The 12,120-nt window shown below is 55.0% G+C and overlaps 1 protein-coding gene across 6 annotated transcripts in view; it reads left to right on the forward strand.

The window, feature by feature from the left end:
• Window positions 1–11,831, forward strand: part of LOC309610337 (E3 ubiquitin-protein ligase RNF185) — an 88,903-nt gene extending 77,072 nt beyond the window's left edge. For 3 of the 6 annotated variants that reach the window (XM_082353106.1, XM_082353108.1, XM_082353109.1), the window contains 9 exons: window positions 688–874; window positions 1,694–1,780; window positions 2,419–2,550; window positions 2,796–2,852; window positions 4,994–5,077; window positions 6,017–6,191; window positions 6,930–6,985; window positions 8,049–8,206; window positions 10,039–11,831. In XM_082353106.1, the coding sequence (XP_082209232.1) occupies window positions 688–874; window positions 1,694–1,780; window positions 2,419–2,550; window positions 2,796–2,852; window positions 4,994–5,077; window positions 6,017–6,191; window positions 6,930–6,985; window positions 8,049–8,206; window positions 10,039–10,183 (1,081 nt within the window). In that variant the 3' untranslated portion in view covers window positions 10,184–11,831. The remainder of the gene's footprint in view (window positions 1–687; window positions 875–1,693; window positions 1,781–2,418; window positions 2,551–2,795; window positions 2,853–4,993; window positions 5,078–6,016; window positions 6,192–6,929; window positions 6,986–8,048; window positions 8,207–10,038) is intronic. The other 3 variants (XM_082353107.1, XM_082353111.1, XM_082353110.1) reach the window with 1 other exon arrangement.
• The last annotated feature ends 289 nt before the right edge of the window (window positions 11,832–12,120 follow it).

Below are 12,120 nucleotides of genomic sequence, written 5' to 3' on the forward strand. Positions count from 1 at the left end.
TAGGGTTAATAAGTGTAAGTAAAGACGTTGAAAACTAGAAAGCAAGAGGTGAATTAAAGTTGTTTTAGATTTCAAGAAGGGACAGGGAATTCCTTGGCGGTCCAGTGGTTAGGACTCCGAGCTTTCACTGCTGAGGGCCCGGGTTCAATCCCTGGTTGGTGAACTAAGATCCCACAAGCTGCGAGGCGTGGCCAAAAAACAAAAAAAATGTCATAAACATAGTGACTTTATTGCTCTAAAAATCATACACACTGATTATTTTAAAATTCGGGAAATGCAGACAGGTACTACAAAGATGTGCAAAATATCCGAAATCCCATTTGCTTGTTTGGGGTGGTACTAGGCTGTCGCTCTAAGCCAGTCAGGGCTTAAATCAGGCAGGCACGGAAGGCAGTGGATTTCCATCAACAGTGCTGTCAGCTAGTAGAGTCTCTAGTCCATCGTTCCGGGTGAGAGATACTCAGGGTTCCCGCTTTGAATGTGATTTTACCATGCTTAAATGGGCTGCAGATGTCTGCAGCCCCCAGATGACACATCTGTCTGATGTTAGAGTCCCCTCCCCCATCACAGCACCCTAACTACAGACATTGGAATGGACGGGGCGGACCTGAGGTTCCTGCCTCTAGGCTTTCCTGGCGGGTCTCTGAGGACTGCCCTGTCCCTACCCTCATCCTTCCTCATCCTCAGGCGCAGTAACAGCATCTCCAAGTCCCCTGGCCCCAGCTCCCCAAAGGAGCCCCTCCTGCTCAGCCGTGACATCAGCCGCTCAGAATCCCTCCGCTGTTCCAGCAGTTACTCGCAGCAGATCTTCCGGCCGTGTGACCTGATCCACGGGGAGGTCCTGGGAAAGGGCTTCTTTGGGCAGGCCATCAAGGTGAGCACTGGTGGCAGCTGTGCCACCTCTCTGCCCCCCAGCCCTCTCACCTTCTTTTGGGGATTTCTCATCATATGGCCTCCCCGATGCCCTGCAGGATACCAGACCTCACTCCTGGCTGGAGGTGATGGTGTGAGGGCCGCACCCCTGCCCTCCCAGGCCACCGAAGGGCAGCATTGCTGCTGAAGTGAGCTTGGTGGACCTGGAGCCTCGGGTGGGGACGAGCTCTCCTGTGGCCCTCCCGCCTCCAGTCAGTGGGTGTTTTTAGGTGCCCAGAGGCCTCGGTGCTGGGAGTGGCTCCTGCCTCCCTGCTGAATAGTCTCGGGGACTAACCTCTCTTTCTCTCCTCCTCCTCTGCTGAGAGCTGGGAGGGGGGGTCAGGTAAGCCATGTGTCTCAGCCTTTGGGGCAGTGGGGCTGGAGAGCTCACTCCCGACCCACCCAGCTCCCTGGTGCATGTCTGTGGCACTGACCTTCCTGCCCCCAGACTCCTTTTCCCCCAGGGGACATGCTCCTGTGTCAGGTGACCAGAGCCCTGCTTGGCTTGGCAGCAGTCCCCCTCCGCCGCCTCCTCCCACATGTCCCTTTTCTGGATTCTTGCTTCTCCTCTGTGCATGCCCAGCTCTCTAGGGAGGAGGGTGTGCTCCCCTCTTAGTCCCCCGGGGCCCGTGCTGTGTGTTCTACACCTGAGCTCTGTCAGTTTGATCCGGTTACTTCAGTGTGTCCTCCAGGGGATGGGATGGCCAGTTACATCGATTTTCACACAGTTCCCCAGAACCACTTCTGGTCTCTGCACCAGTAACAGTCACCCTCCTTTTAGGTGACACACAAAGCCACAGGCAAAGTGATGGTCATGAAGGAGTTGATTCGGTGTGATGAGGAGACACAGAAGACTTTTCTGACTGAGGTAAGAAGGGGAGTGTGGGGGTTAGGAGTTTGATGTCACTGTTGGAAGAGGGAAGTTGTTACTAAATAATGATTTCAATCCCGGCTTTTGGCACCAAAAAAAAAAAGATTTCAAGAGGAAACTTAGTTTGGAGTCACTTTCTTAAGGCAGGAAAAATCATTTAGAGGAACGTCCCTGCCCCCTCTAAATTACAGCATAATTATTTGTGCAACAAACACTAAAGACAGCATGAGCTGGGTACAGCGAGATGTGGTTCGGAGGAGCTTGTGGAGTGTGGGGTGATGGATGTGAACACAGACCAGTTCAGTGCAGCTCGATGCTGTGACCCCACCTGAACGCCGTGCCAGGGGAGCCTGGCACCTTGAATGTTGACACGGTTCTCCCACCTCTCTCCATTGCTCCACTGAGTGCTGCCCTCCAGGCCTTGGGTCCTCCTACTCCAGTTCCCCCGATGCAGCTCCTAGAAAGGCAGGGTCCCAGGGGTGAGGCCTGGGAGGCCATCCCCATCCACCTGGGGCCTTCTTCCACAGCACATGAGATAGGAGGTGGGAGATACAGGTCACATTTGTCAAGCTGACTCCTTGGAGGGAAGGAGTGAGAAAGAAACCACCCGCCCTCCTTGGCCTCCCCTCCTGCAGGTGAAGGTGATGCGCAGCCTGGACCACCCCAACGTGCTCAAGTTCATCGGCGTGCTGTACAAGGACAAGAAGCTGAACCTGCTGACGGAGTACATCGAGGGAGGCACGCTGAAGGACTTTCTGCGCAGCGTGGTGAGCGCGCCACCCCCAAAGTTCCCGAGAGCCTTGGTGGGTTGTCTGTGGGACACCTGTGTCACCACTACTCTGGAACCATGATGGCCAGAGAGGCCCACTGCTTTGCCTACAAAGGGCCATGCCTGGGCGGGACTGGGCACAGGCAGGGAGGGTTTGCTGGCAGATCATGTTGACCCATGGGGCCCGGACCACAAGTGGGACAGGGCCCAGAAGCCTCTGATGGGCATTCCTCCATCCTGTAGGACCCGTTCCCCTGGCAGCAGAAGGTCAGCTTTGCCAAAGGCATCGCCTCTGGAATGGTGAGTCCTGCCAACAGCTCTGCCAGCGGAGCAGGGGTATTGGGAGTGGGGGGTCAGGAGAGGTGCAGGGATGGTGGGCAGGCACTGAAAGGCAGAGACCCTGTCCTAGGCAGCCTGCATGGGCTGGGTCCTTCAGCACCTGTTTATCAAGCTTCTCTCTGTGCCAGTGAAAATTGCCCACAGCTGGCTGTTCTCAGCTTACAACTCTACTCTCAAAGAATTCCCAATCTTCAAGAGCAAACAGGGTATGGGCAAGGCGAACTGGAGAAGCAAACTAGCACGAGGCAGCCTGGCCCTGCTGTCACAGGGGCGTCCAGGTGCTGAGGGCCCTTGGAGCAAGCAGAGAACCTCACTGCCCAGGAAAACAGAGAAGCGGGAATTGTGTTCTAGTTGAGCCCTGAAGGATGGGTCAGAATTGCATGAAAGTTCCTCTTGGCAGAGAGGCCCCAAGGTTGGGGTGATGAGAGCAGCAAAGAGCTGGGAGGAGAGAGCAGGAAATAGTCTGTTTCACTGGGAAAGAATGGTGCCAGTCACAGCGATGGGGACAGTGACAACTGCCGAGTGCTTTCTCCAAGCCGGGCACTCAGCTGAGGGACTAGCACCCCTCATGACAGCCCTGGTTCCAGATGAGAAGCTGAGCTACACAGGGACGGAGCTAGGAGCTTGGGCCAGTTGGTCTGACCCCCAAGCCCGAGATTTTAATGCCTGCTGTTCTATGTGGGGTCCATGAAGACAGTATTAGACAGGGGGGACATTAAAATCCCTGCATTTAAGCTAAGGAGTCCGGACTTTATTTAGGAAGCCAAAAAGATACACATACAAGATTTTTAAGCAAGAACATTTCGTGACCAGAGCTGTGCTGTTTTGAAGGTGACTCTGGTGTGGTCAGTAGGTTGGCGGGGAGTTGGGAGAACTCAGGGCAGGGAGACCTGGGTCGGGAGTCATGAAACCTTTCAGGTTTCTGAATTACAGTGGGGCTGTGGGACCAGGAGACTGGGAGGCAGGGTGGAGTCCGAATGGAGACTGGTTGGTAGTGAGGGAGCAGGGGTGGGGGGAGGTGGGCCCGGGGCGCCTTGAGGTGCCTAGAAGAACGGTGGCGTCGTTTACCAGACTGCCGGGGGCGGGTGGGGGTGGGTAGTGATGGTCGGGAAACGGGTTTGGGAAGAGCTAGGATAGGCTAGGCATCTGCTGAGGCTGATGTGCTGGTGGTTCGTGGGGGTCAGCAGTGAAGAGAAGGTGGCTTTGAGAGGCGCTGACATTGAGGAGGCCAGAAGGAAAAGGCAGGCGTCTCGAGGGCAGGTGTCTCGGGAGAGGCATGGGCAGCCTCGGAGGAGGGGTGGCAGGCAGGTCAGGAAGAGCTCTCTGGGCGTGCGAGCAGCTCCAGGAGCCCAGGGGACGGAAGCAGTACTATGGGGGCTGCGGGGGGCTGGGGGGTGGCTCCTTCCACTCTTGATGAGGAAGGGAAGGAAAAGGAAGTGGCTCCAGGGTGACAAGAGCCAGAGGCGGAGGCCTGGAGGGGGGAAATAGCAAGTAGAGACCAGTTTGGAAACGTCTGGATAGGAAGAGGGAGAGGTCAAAGTGAGAGCACCGAATCCTCACCACTAGACCACGGGGAGCGTCTCAGTGTAGACAGAGAGCGGGGAGGGTGCTGAGTCTCAGGGGAGGGGGATGTCAGGAGCACAGAGCCAGCTGGACCAGGAGGAGGCCACTTACCCTTTCACAGCAGGAAGGATCCAGAGTGGCTGAAGCCAGAGACTGGGGTGAGGGTGGGGGTGTGAGGGGGCACCTTCCTCATCCAGGAGCACACAGCGATGCACCCAGGTGGGGCATCTAAGTAAAGTGGGTAGAGGGGATGGAGGCTTGCAAGGGCCAGGGCCCAGTGGAGTCGGAGACTTGAGGAGAGAGCATCCACTGGGTTGGGTCAGTGAACAGAGGATGGGCAGGAGATGGCATCAGGGAGAGGGGAAGCCCCGGCGGCCTTTGGCTTTCTGTTGGCGTTGGGACAAGGGAGTGACAGCAGGAGGGCTCTGGAGTCCGGGTTGGTTCTGAAGCTGGGTGGGGATGACCTGGGAGAAGAGCAGGTTCTGTGGCCCCCAGTTTCAGAGTCACCATCTGGTTGATTAACTGCCCATTGGCCTCAGCTCATACTTCTGTTCCAGGCCTATTTGCATTCCATGTGTATCATCCACCGGGATCTGAACTCGCACAACTGCCTCATCAAGCTGGTATGTCCCACCACTCTGGGCCTCCCCAGGGCGGTCCTCCTGACCTCCTTGTCACCAGGTAGACTGTCCCCTATTGCTTTAGACCAGAGGTATCACCTAGGGCTCCTGTCTTGCCCCTCCTGCTGCCTCCAATGCCCTCCTCTGTCTTCCAGGGGCTTCCTAACACATGCAGACAAATCCCACCTCCTCCCAGTAGCAGCCTTTGAAATCCTTTGGTTAGAAGGGACTTGAGAAGTTCCTTAACTGTACATAGAGCCCTGTCGCTTTTCCTGGTTTTGCCCTGTGATGGTGAAAGCAACTCACTGAGGACCCCGTTTTACAGCCTTGGCACCTGAAGCCTCAGCCCGAGGCCACAGAGCTAGTAAATTCACAGTGACTGGTTTGGGACCAGCCTCCATCCCCCTCGCTGGTCAGCTTTGGCTGTTACAATGTTACTACTACTCCTGTTGACTTCCAGTGTGGCTTCCTGGGTATCCACTTACTGGCCCTGGCTGTGCCCTCTGCACTTAAACCAAACAGTCTTAATCCCTTTTCCACATGACTGCCTTGTAGCTGTTTGAAGAGCTTATCTCCCCTGCGTCCCCCCACTGAATGCCTCCACCTTGTCTTTTTCTGTCTTATCCTGGTTCTAGCCACAGCCTTAAATCTTTCTGGGAACAAGGCAGGATGAGAAAAACACAAAACAATAGAAATCTTCTGTCCTGCCTCTGAGTTCCACTCTCCGGGTCTCAGAGCCTTACCCCTCCAGGCTCCAGCGCCTCTGCTGAGAACACCCCCAGGCCTGGGGAGCCTGCTCTGTGCAGAGAGCAGACAGTGAAAAAACAAACGCCGAGCCCCGTTCGCTAAGACACCCCTTTGCTACACTCCTTTTCTCCCCTTCCCAGTGGCTGCTTTTGGGAATGTCCCCACCGAGTGCTAACCTGGCCCTTGTCCTCCCAGGACAAGACCGTGGTGGTGGCAGACTTTGGGCTGTCACGGCTCATAGTCGAGGAGAGGAAGAAGCCCCCAGTGGAGAAGGCCACCACCAAGAAGCGTACCTTGCGCAAGAGTGACCGCAAGAAACGCTACACGGTGGTGGGAAACCCCTACTGGATGGCCCCTGAGATGCTGAATGGTGAGTCCTGACGCCCCGGAGGGGAGGTGGGGCCACATCTCTCAGCAGAGCCCTGGGGGCTTCAGGGGAGGCCTGTGAAGTGTAAGGCCAGGTACCCAGAGCTAAGGGCTAGATGGTTTTTATCCCCTGCCAGGCTGGACCTCATAAACTCCTCCCTCCCTGAGCTCAGGCCTGCAAGCTGGCCAGTGCCCCATCCTGGGCCCACGCTGAGGTCTGACTGTGGCTTTCGTGCCCCAAGGGTAGCTGAGAGCTCAGGCTGTTTATTGCCTTTTCTTCTCTCTCCGTGCTGAGAACTGAAGTGTGGCGCCCCCTTGTGGATAATGCTCAAACCAGCCAGAGATGCTCACTGGGATTCTTGAACCTCACAGGGCTGTGAGGCCTCAGAAATGGTCCGATACAACACTTTCTGGAGTCTGCAGCCCAGAGAGGTTCAGGAATCTGCCCAGGAGCACACAGCAGGCAGTGTCAGGGTCCATATGAACCCTGGTCCAATTCTCTTTCACTATCCCATGCAGTTTCATTCTGGGCAGTGTTGTTTCACAAGATCTCTCCAAGGCAGCCCACCCAGGACTGAGGAAAGGGGATTTTCAGATGGTGTCTATCCAGGGTAGCCTTTGGGGCATCCCCACAGAACCTATTCTAACCCTGTTTCTTGGCTGTGGCCTGACCTGGCTCTAGACTCAGTGCAGAGCAGAGAAGGGACTAAACCTAATAGCCTGCTCTCCTGTGTTCCCCAAGGAAAGAGCTATGACGAGACCGTGGATGTCTTCTCTTTTGGGATCGTCCTCTGTGAGGTGAGCTCCGGCATGGAGGCCGGGCCTGAGGCAGCAGGCCCAGCAGCTTGGCCCGCTAGTCAGAACTGGGGCTCCTCCTCCTCCTAAGATGAGTAGCTTGCCATAAAATCAACACCAGTGGAGGGTTGTGTAGTTTATCACAGATCTGTTGACACCTTCGAGTCTCATTGGTGCCATGAGAAGGATTGGGCCGGGCTTATTCAGGTGAGGAAGCTGAGGCTCAGAAAGGGGCAGTGGCTTGCTCTTGGTCACACGGCCAGTAAGGGGGTGGGCGGGACACGAAACTTCACCAGGAAGGGCAGAAGGGTCCTTCTAGCTCTTGGGCCAGATGTAGCCTTTCCCTCTGTGCCACCTTTCCCAGGCACTCGTGCTGCCCCCACCCTCAGCCCAACAAGGAGAAGCAGCCACTCCAGGAAGCGCTGGCCCGTGTGGCACAGCGCTGGGCTCTGTGGGGTGCAGAGTGAGTCACGGAAAGAGTCCTGCCCTCAGGAGCTTAGCTCAGTGTGTCTTGAAGCACTGAGTCGAGTACATACATTCAAAGGCTTCTGTGCTTCCCACGGAGTGAGATGTGGTAGAGGAGACAAGAGGGACTGTTGGAATAATGAAGGAAGGTTTTTAAAAATATTGTTCTCTAACAGAGATCACTTGAGCACCTACTGTGTACAAAGCACTGGTCTGGCGCCAAAGGGTTTCAGACTTGAATCAGACCCAGCGCCAACCTTCTCAGGGCCTAAACTCTGGCAGGGGACACAGACAGAAGGGGACAGAGCAGGGCAGGGTCGGGTGTGTGGAAGCTGCCCCTCCAGAGGCCAGTTGGGAATATTGTGCTTCTGCTGCAGTGAGGCCTCTTCCAAACCCTCCTCAGTAACCACACTCTCAGTCGAGAGACAAGTCTGGATTAGCAAGATCTGTAGAAACGGGGGAGGGGGAGCCCTCCAAGCTCAGTTTTTACCTCCCTCTTCTGACCATCCTTCCTGTCCTGTCCATACACCAGCATGCCCCTCCCCTGCCATGCGGCTGCACGTCAGCAGCCCATTCCTGACCACTGTCTTTCCACCTGCAGATCATCGGGCAGGTGTATGCAGATCCTGATTGCCTGCCCCGAACACTGGACTTCGGCCTCAACGTGAAGCTCTTCTGGGAGAAGTTTGTCCCCACAGACTGCCCCCCAGCCTTCTTCCCCCTGGCCGCCATCTGCTGTAGACTGGAGCCTGAGAGCAGGTTGGTATCCGCTCCTGTCCCCCAACCTGCATGGTCCTGGGATGCTCGCCCTTGCCTTCAGCCATCCCCAAGCCCTTCCCAGGAACTGGGGTGGCAAAAGCCTTGAGTTCAAGGATGGCTGTCGACCACCGAAGCCACCTGAGAACCCTGACATGCCAGTCGAGGGGACGGGAGACGAGGGTATCGTAGCAAGTAACCTGGATATAACCCAGAGACAGCTGTTACAAGAAACTTTAACAGCAGGAAATTCACCCAAACCTACACCATGCTAACAGAATAAGTGTTTCCATGTTTCCATATTCCCATGTCCATGTCCAAATACATATTTTTTGTACATTTATAATGTCAAATAGAGAAGTTTTACATTTTGCTCTGCATTTTGTCACTACCCAGTATTCCAGATTATCATTTTTGTTGACTGTGAAATTCACTAGGAGACTGTATGAACACATAATATACATAATGTAGATGTTCAGGTTTTTCCAGTTTCTCCTTACAATAGGTGTTACTACTGTGAGCATCTTTATGCGTTTAGCCATTTTCTTCCTTTAAAGAAATCTTTTAAAATTACCTTTATTCTTCTCAGGTTATAGCCTTCATTATTACCAAAGTTATTCTGAGTCTTTTTAAGTTCGTGCATTAGAAAACTAGAACCTTTGTGCTTCTGCTATCAAAAATTATGTTTCTTTTAAAAAACAAATTCAAACATTACCAAAATATATAGGACAGGAAGTATACGTTTTCTATAATCTCCTGAGCAGTGTGCCCCTCAGCACTCCCCACTCCCCAGCTCCATCCCCCCCCCAAGATAACCAGTTGGCACATAACCTTTATTTTTAAATGATTTCCGAAGGTCCACTTTAGACTTGGGATTTGCTGGTGGGAGGCTCTGAATCTTGTTCCTTCGTGGACCAAAGGACCAAAATCCTTCAGTCACACCAGAACAAGAGCATGAGGAGAAAATGTTAAGCCACACAATATTCGTTTGCTAATATCCCTTCTCAGTCATTCAAAATGTCTGTCTTTAATTCAGACAATATTACTGAGTGCCTACCACGTACCAGACGCTGTGCTCATAAGCTCTGGGATGCTGCAGTGAACAAAACCAAGGGGCCTGCCCTCCGGGGACTCACATTCTAACAGGGGAAGTGATAAACAGTAGATATGACAAACTGTGTTGAATATGAGGAAGTGACAGATGCTATGGAAAAAGGGGTCAAGCCGAGGAAAGAGGATTGTTTAGGGTGCAAGTTATAATTTTTAACACGGTGATCAGTATAGGCCTTGCCAAGAAGGTGACAAGATATCTAAGCAGAATCAAGGAGGAGGCGGGAGAGTAAACCTGAGCTGTCAGGTTTCCAGGGCAGCTGAGCTGTCTCCAGGGCACTGGGAGCCAGGCATTCGCTTTCTCCTTGGGAAGGGCTGCCAGAGTCTATGAAATGCCCCTCCCAGGGCAGATCCATTGATGTGGAAACAATCTGAGGACTGGAAAGGATCTTTAAAAGGGTACCTAGTCCAGTCCCACCTGTGATGGTTGCATTTTCTCCAAGACCTGGGATGGGCTTTTTTTCTCCTGGACTTGCTTTTTTTGAGCTTCCCCCTCAAGCCAGACCAGCCTTCTCCCAGTGTTATTATCTCTCATCTTTACAGCAACCTATGCAGTTACATGACCCCTGTTTCCCACAGAGGTACACCAAGGTTAAGGGGCTTGCCCAAGGTCAGACACCCGGGAAGCAGTGGAGCCACAGGCCTGGGTGCCTTCTGTGCCACCCTTTCTCTCCCCCCGCCACCACCCCCGTATCTCACCTGTCTCCAACTCCTTTTCTTTCTAGACCAGCATTCTCCAAACTGGAGGACTCCTTTGAGGCCCTCTCCCTGTACCTTGGGGACCTGGGCATCCCGCTGCCTGCAGAGCTGGAGGAGCTGGACCACACTGTGAGCGTGCAATATGGCCTGACCAGGGACTCGCCCCCCTAGCCCCGGCCCAGCCCCCTGCGGGGGGGCGTTCCACAGCCAGCACTGCCCCCTCTGCGCCCCATCCCTGCTGTGGGCAGGGCCTTCTGCGCTTCCTGTGGATTGGCAGCTTGTTTAGAAGCAGAACCGGCCATCCCTACTACCTCCCCAGGAGGCGAGCGGGTGCAGCACCGGGGAAACCATCTCCACAGGTTCTGGGGCCTGGTTACTGTCTGTAAATCCAACACTCGCCTGAAAGCTGTGAAGAAGAAAACAAACAAACAAAAAAAAAGCCTGGTTCCCGTGCCAGGAGGAATCTGTTACTCATGACCACTCGGGAACTCCCTGGCAGTGGATTCCGGGAGGCTCTTGCTTACACTAATCATTGCGACCTGGACCTGCTGGGCAGGATCCCAGGTGCACCTGCCTGTGGGCTCTGAAGCCTCTGGTCCAGCTGGTGCAGGAGGACTTCTCATGGGAGCGTGGCCAAATGAGCGGCCATCCAAGGATGTGAAGTGACAGTGGTGCTACCCCCTTCCACTCCACAGCCCGCCCTCCCCTGGGCAGGGTCAAGGGAGTAGGTTTTGAAGGGTCCCTTAGTCGGTTTGTAGTGGGTCCGGCCAGGAGTCAGGGGAAGGGCTGGTTTCTGTTCACCTTCCGGGCCCAGGGGCCACATCAGCTCGAGGGGGAGCTTCCCCCCGTGTTCTCAAACTGAGCTGCTGGAGACTGGCTGGGAACTTCCTTTCTGCCTCCCACAAGCAGTCAGCCACAAGTGCAGGAAGAGGCTGGGGCTGGAAGGAAAGAGGCCCTGCCCGCTAGAAAGCTCTAGTATCCTGGCTGCTGTCACTCACACCCTGGTGGGCACCTCAGGAGCCTGGGATTTTGCTAGGTGGGTTCTGGAGGGCAGTGTGGCTGGTCGCAGGCCCAGTGTATGGGGGGGGGGGGTTGCTGGGAATCTCAGCAGTCTCCCGGCCCTGTCCTCGTGGCAGCCGATGCTCACCCCTCACTGTGCCTGATCCAGGCAGCAGCTTGGGTGGCAAGAGGTGGTGGCAGAGTCCCAGAGTGGAGGTGCTGGGGGGGGATATCTCCCCGAGCCGGGCTCTCTGGCTTCTACCTTCCATGTTGGCTGGCCCAGCTCATGAGCTCCTGGCCCCAGCCTCCTGAGCCACAGCTCACAGCTGTGTGTGCTGAAAAGCCCAGGGGACACCCTCTACCCTGGCTTCCAAGCTGGGGTGGGGGTCTTGAACACAAGTAGATTTGCCTCCCCGTAAGTGTGACCTTGCACCATATTTAACAGATTAGGGGTGGGTTTGGGATCTTACTGCGATGGTGGTTATATTGGGGGTGGGGGGAGGAGGCGGGTGGGAGTGATGCAGGAGAACGGTTGCTGTTCAGACTATCTTGTTTTATCTGTGGGGTGTTATGTGAAATGCTGTACATAGACCTGATGAGTTGTGGGACTAGATGTCACCTCTGGCCAGAGTTTCCTTGTTGTCTAGACCATACTTAAGTGTGGAGTGTGCAGGTTCGCTGTAGGGTCGAGCCCTGGGCTCCCGGCAGCGGGGAGGCCAGCATGTGTGGCTGGTGGTGCCTCAGTGGTCCCCACAAGTGTGGGGCGGTGGGCCCAAGCGGGGCCATCGAGCAGACCAAATAAATTAAGCAGTTAACATAACCGACCGTGCTGAGAGTGAGAAAGTGACTTGCGGCCTGGTTCAGGGAGATACACGTGGAGGGTGTGCTGGCCACTTTGACCCCATGGCAGGGACTTCTCGTGCCCGCCCCCCTCTGATTCCCCTCCTTACACAGACACCAGCCTGCTCCAGAGAATGTGCACGACCCACCTGAGGCAGCCCTGGCCTTGCTGCAGGTCTGACTCCCACCTCCTGGCTGAGTCATCCCTTCAGGGCCATACGCTGCCACCCTCTGACATCCGTGCGCTCCCATAGCCAGGCTATCCTGGA

This window comes from Balaenoptera borealis (assembly GCF_965194805.1).
Source record: "Balaenoptera borealis genome assembly, chromosome: 14".
Taxonomy (NCBI): Eukaryota; Metazoa; Chordata; class Mammalia; order Artiodactyla; family Balaenopteridae; genus Balaenoptera; species Balaenoptera borealis.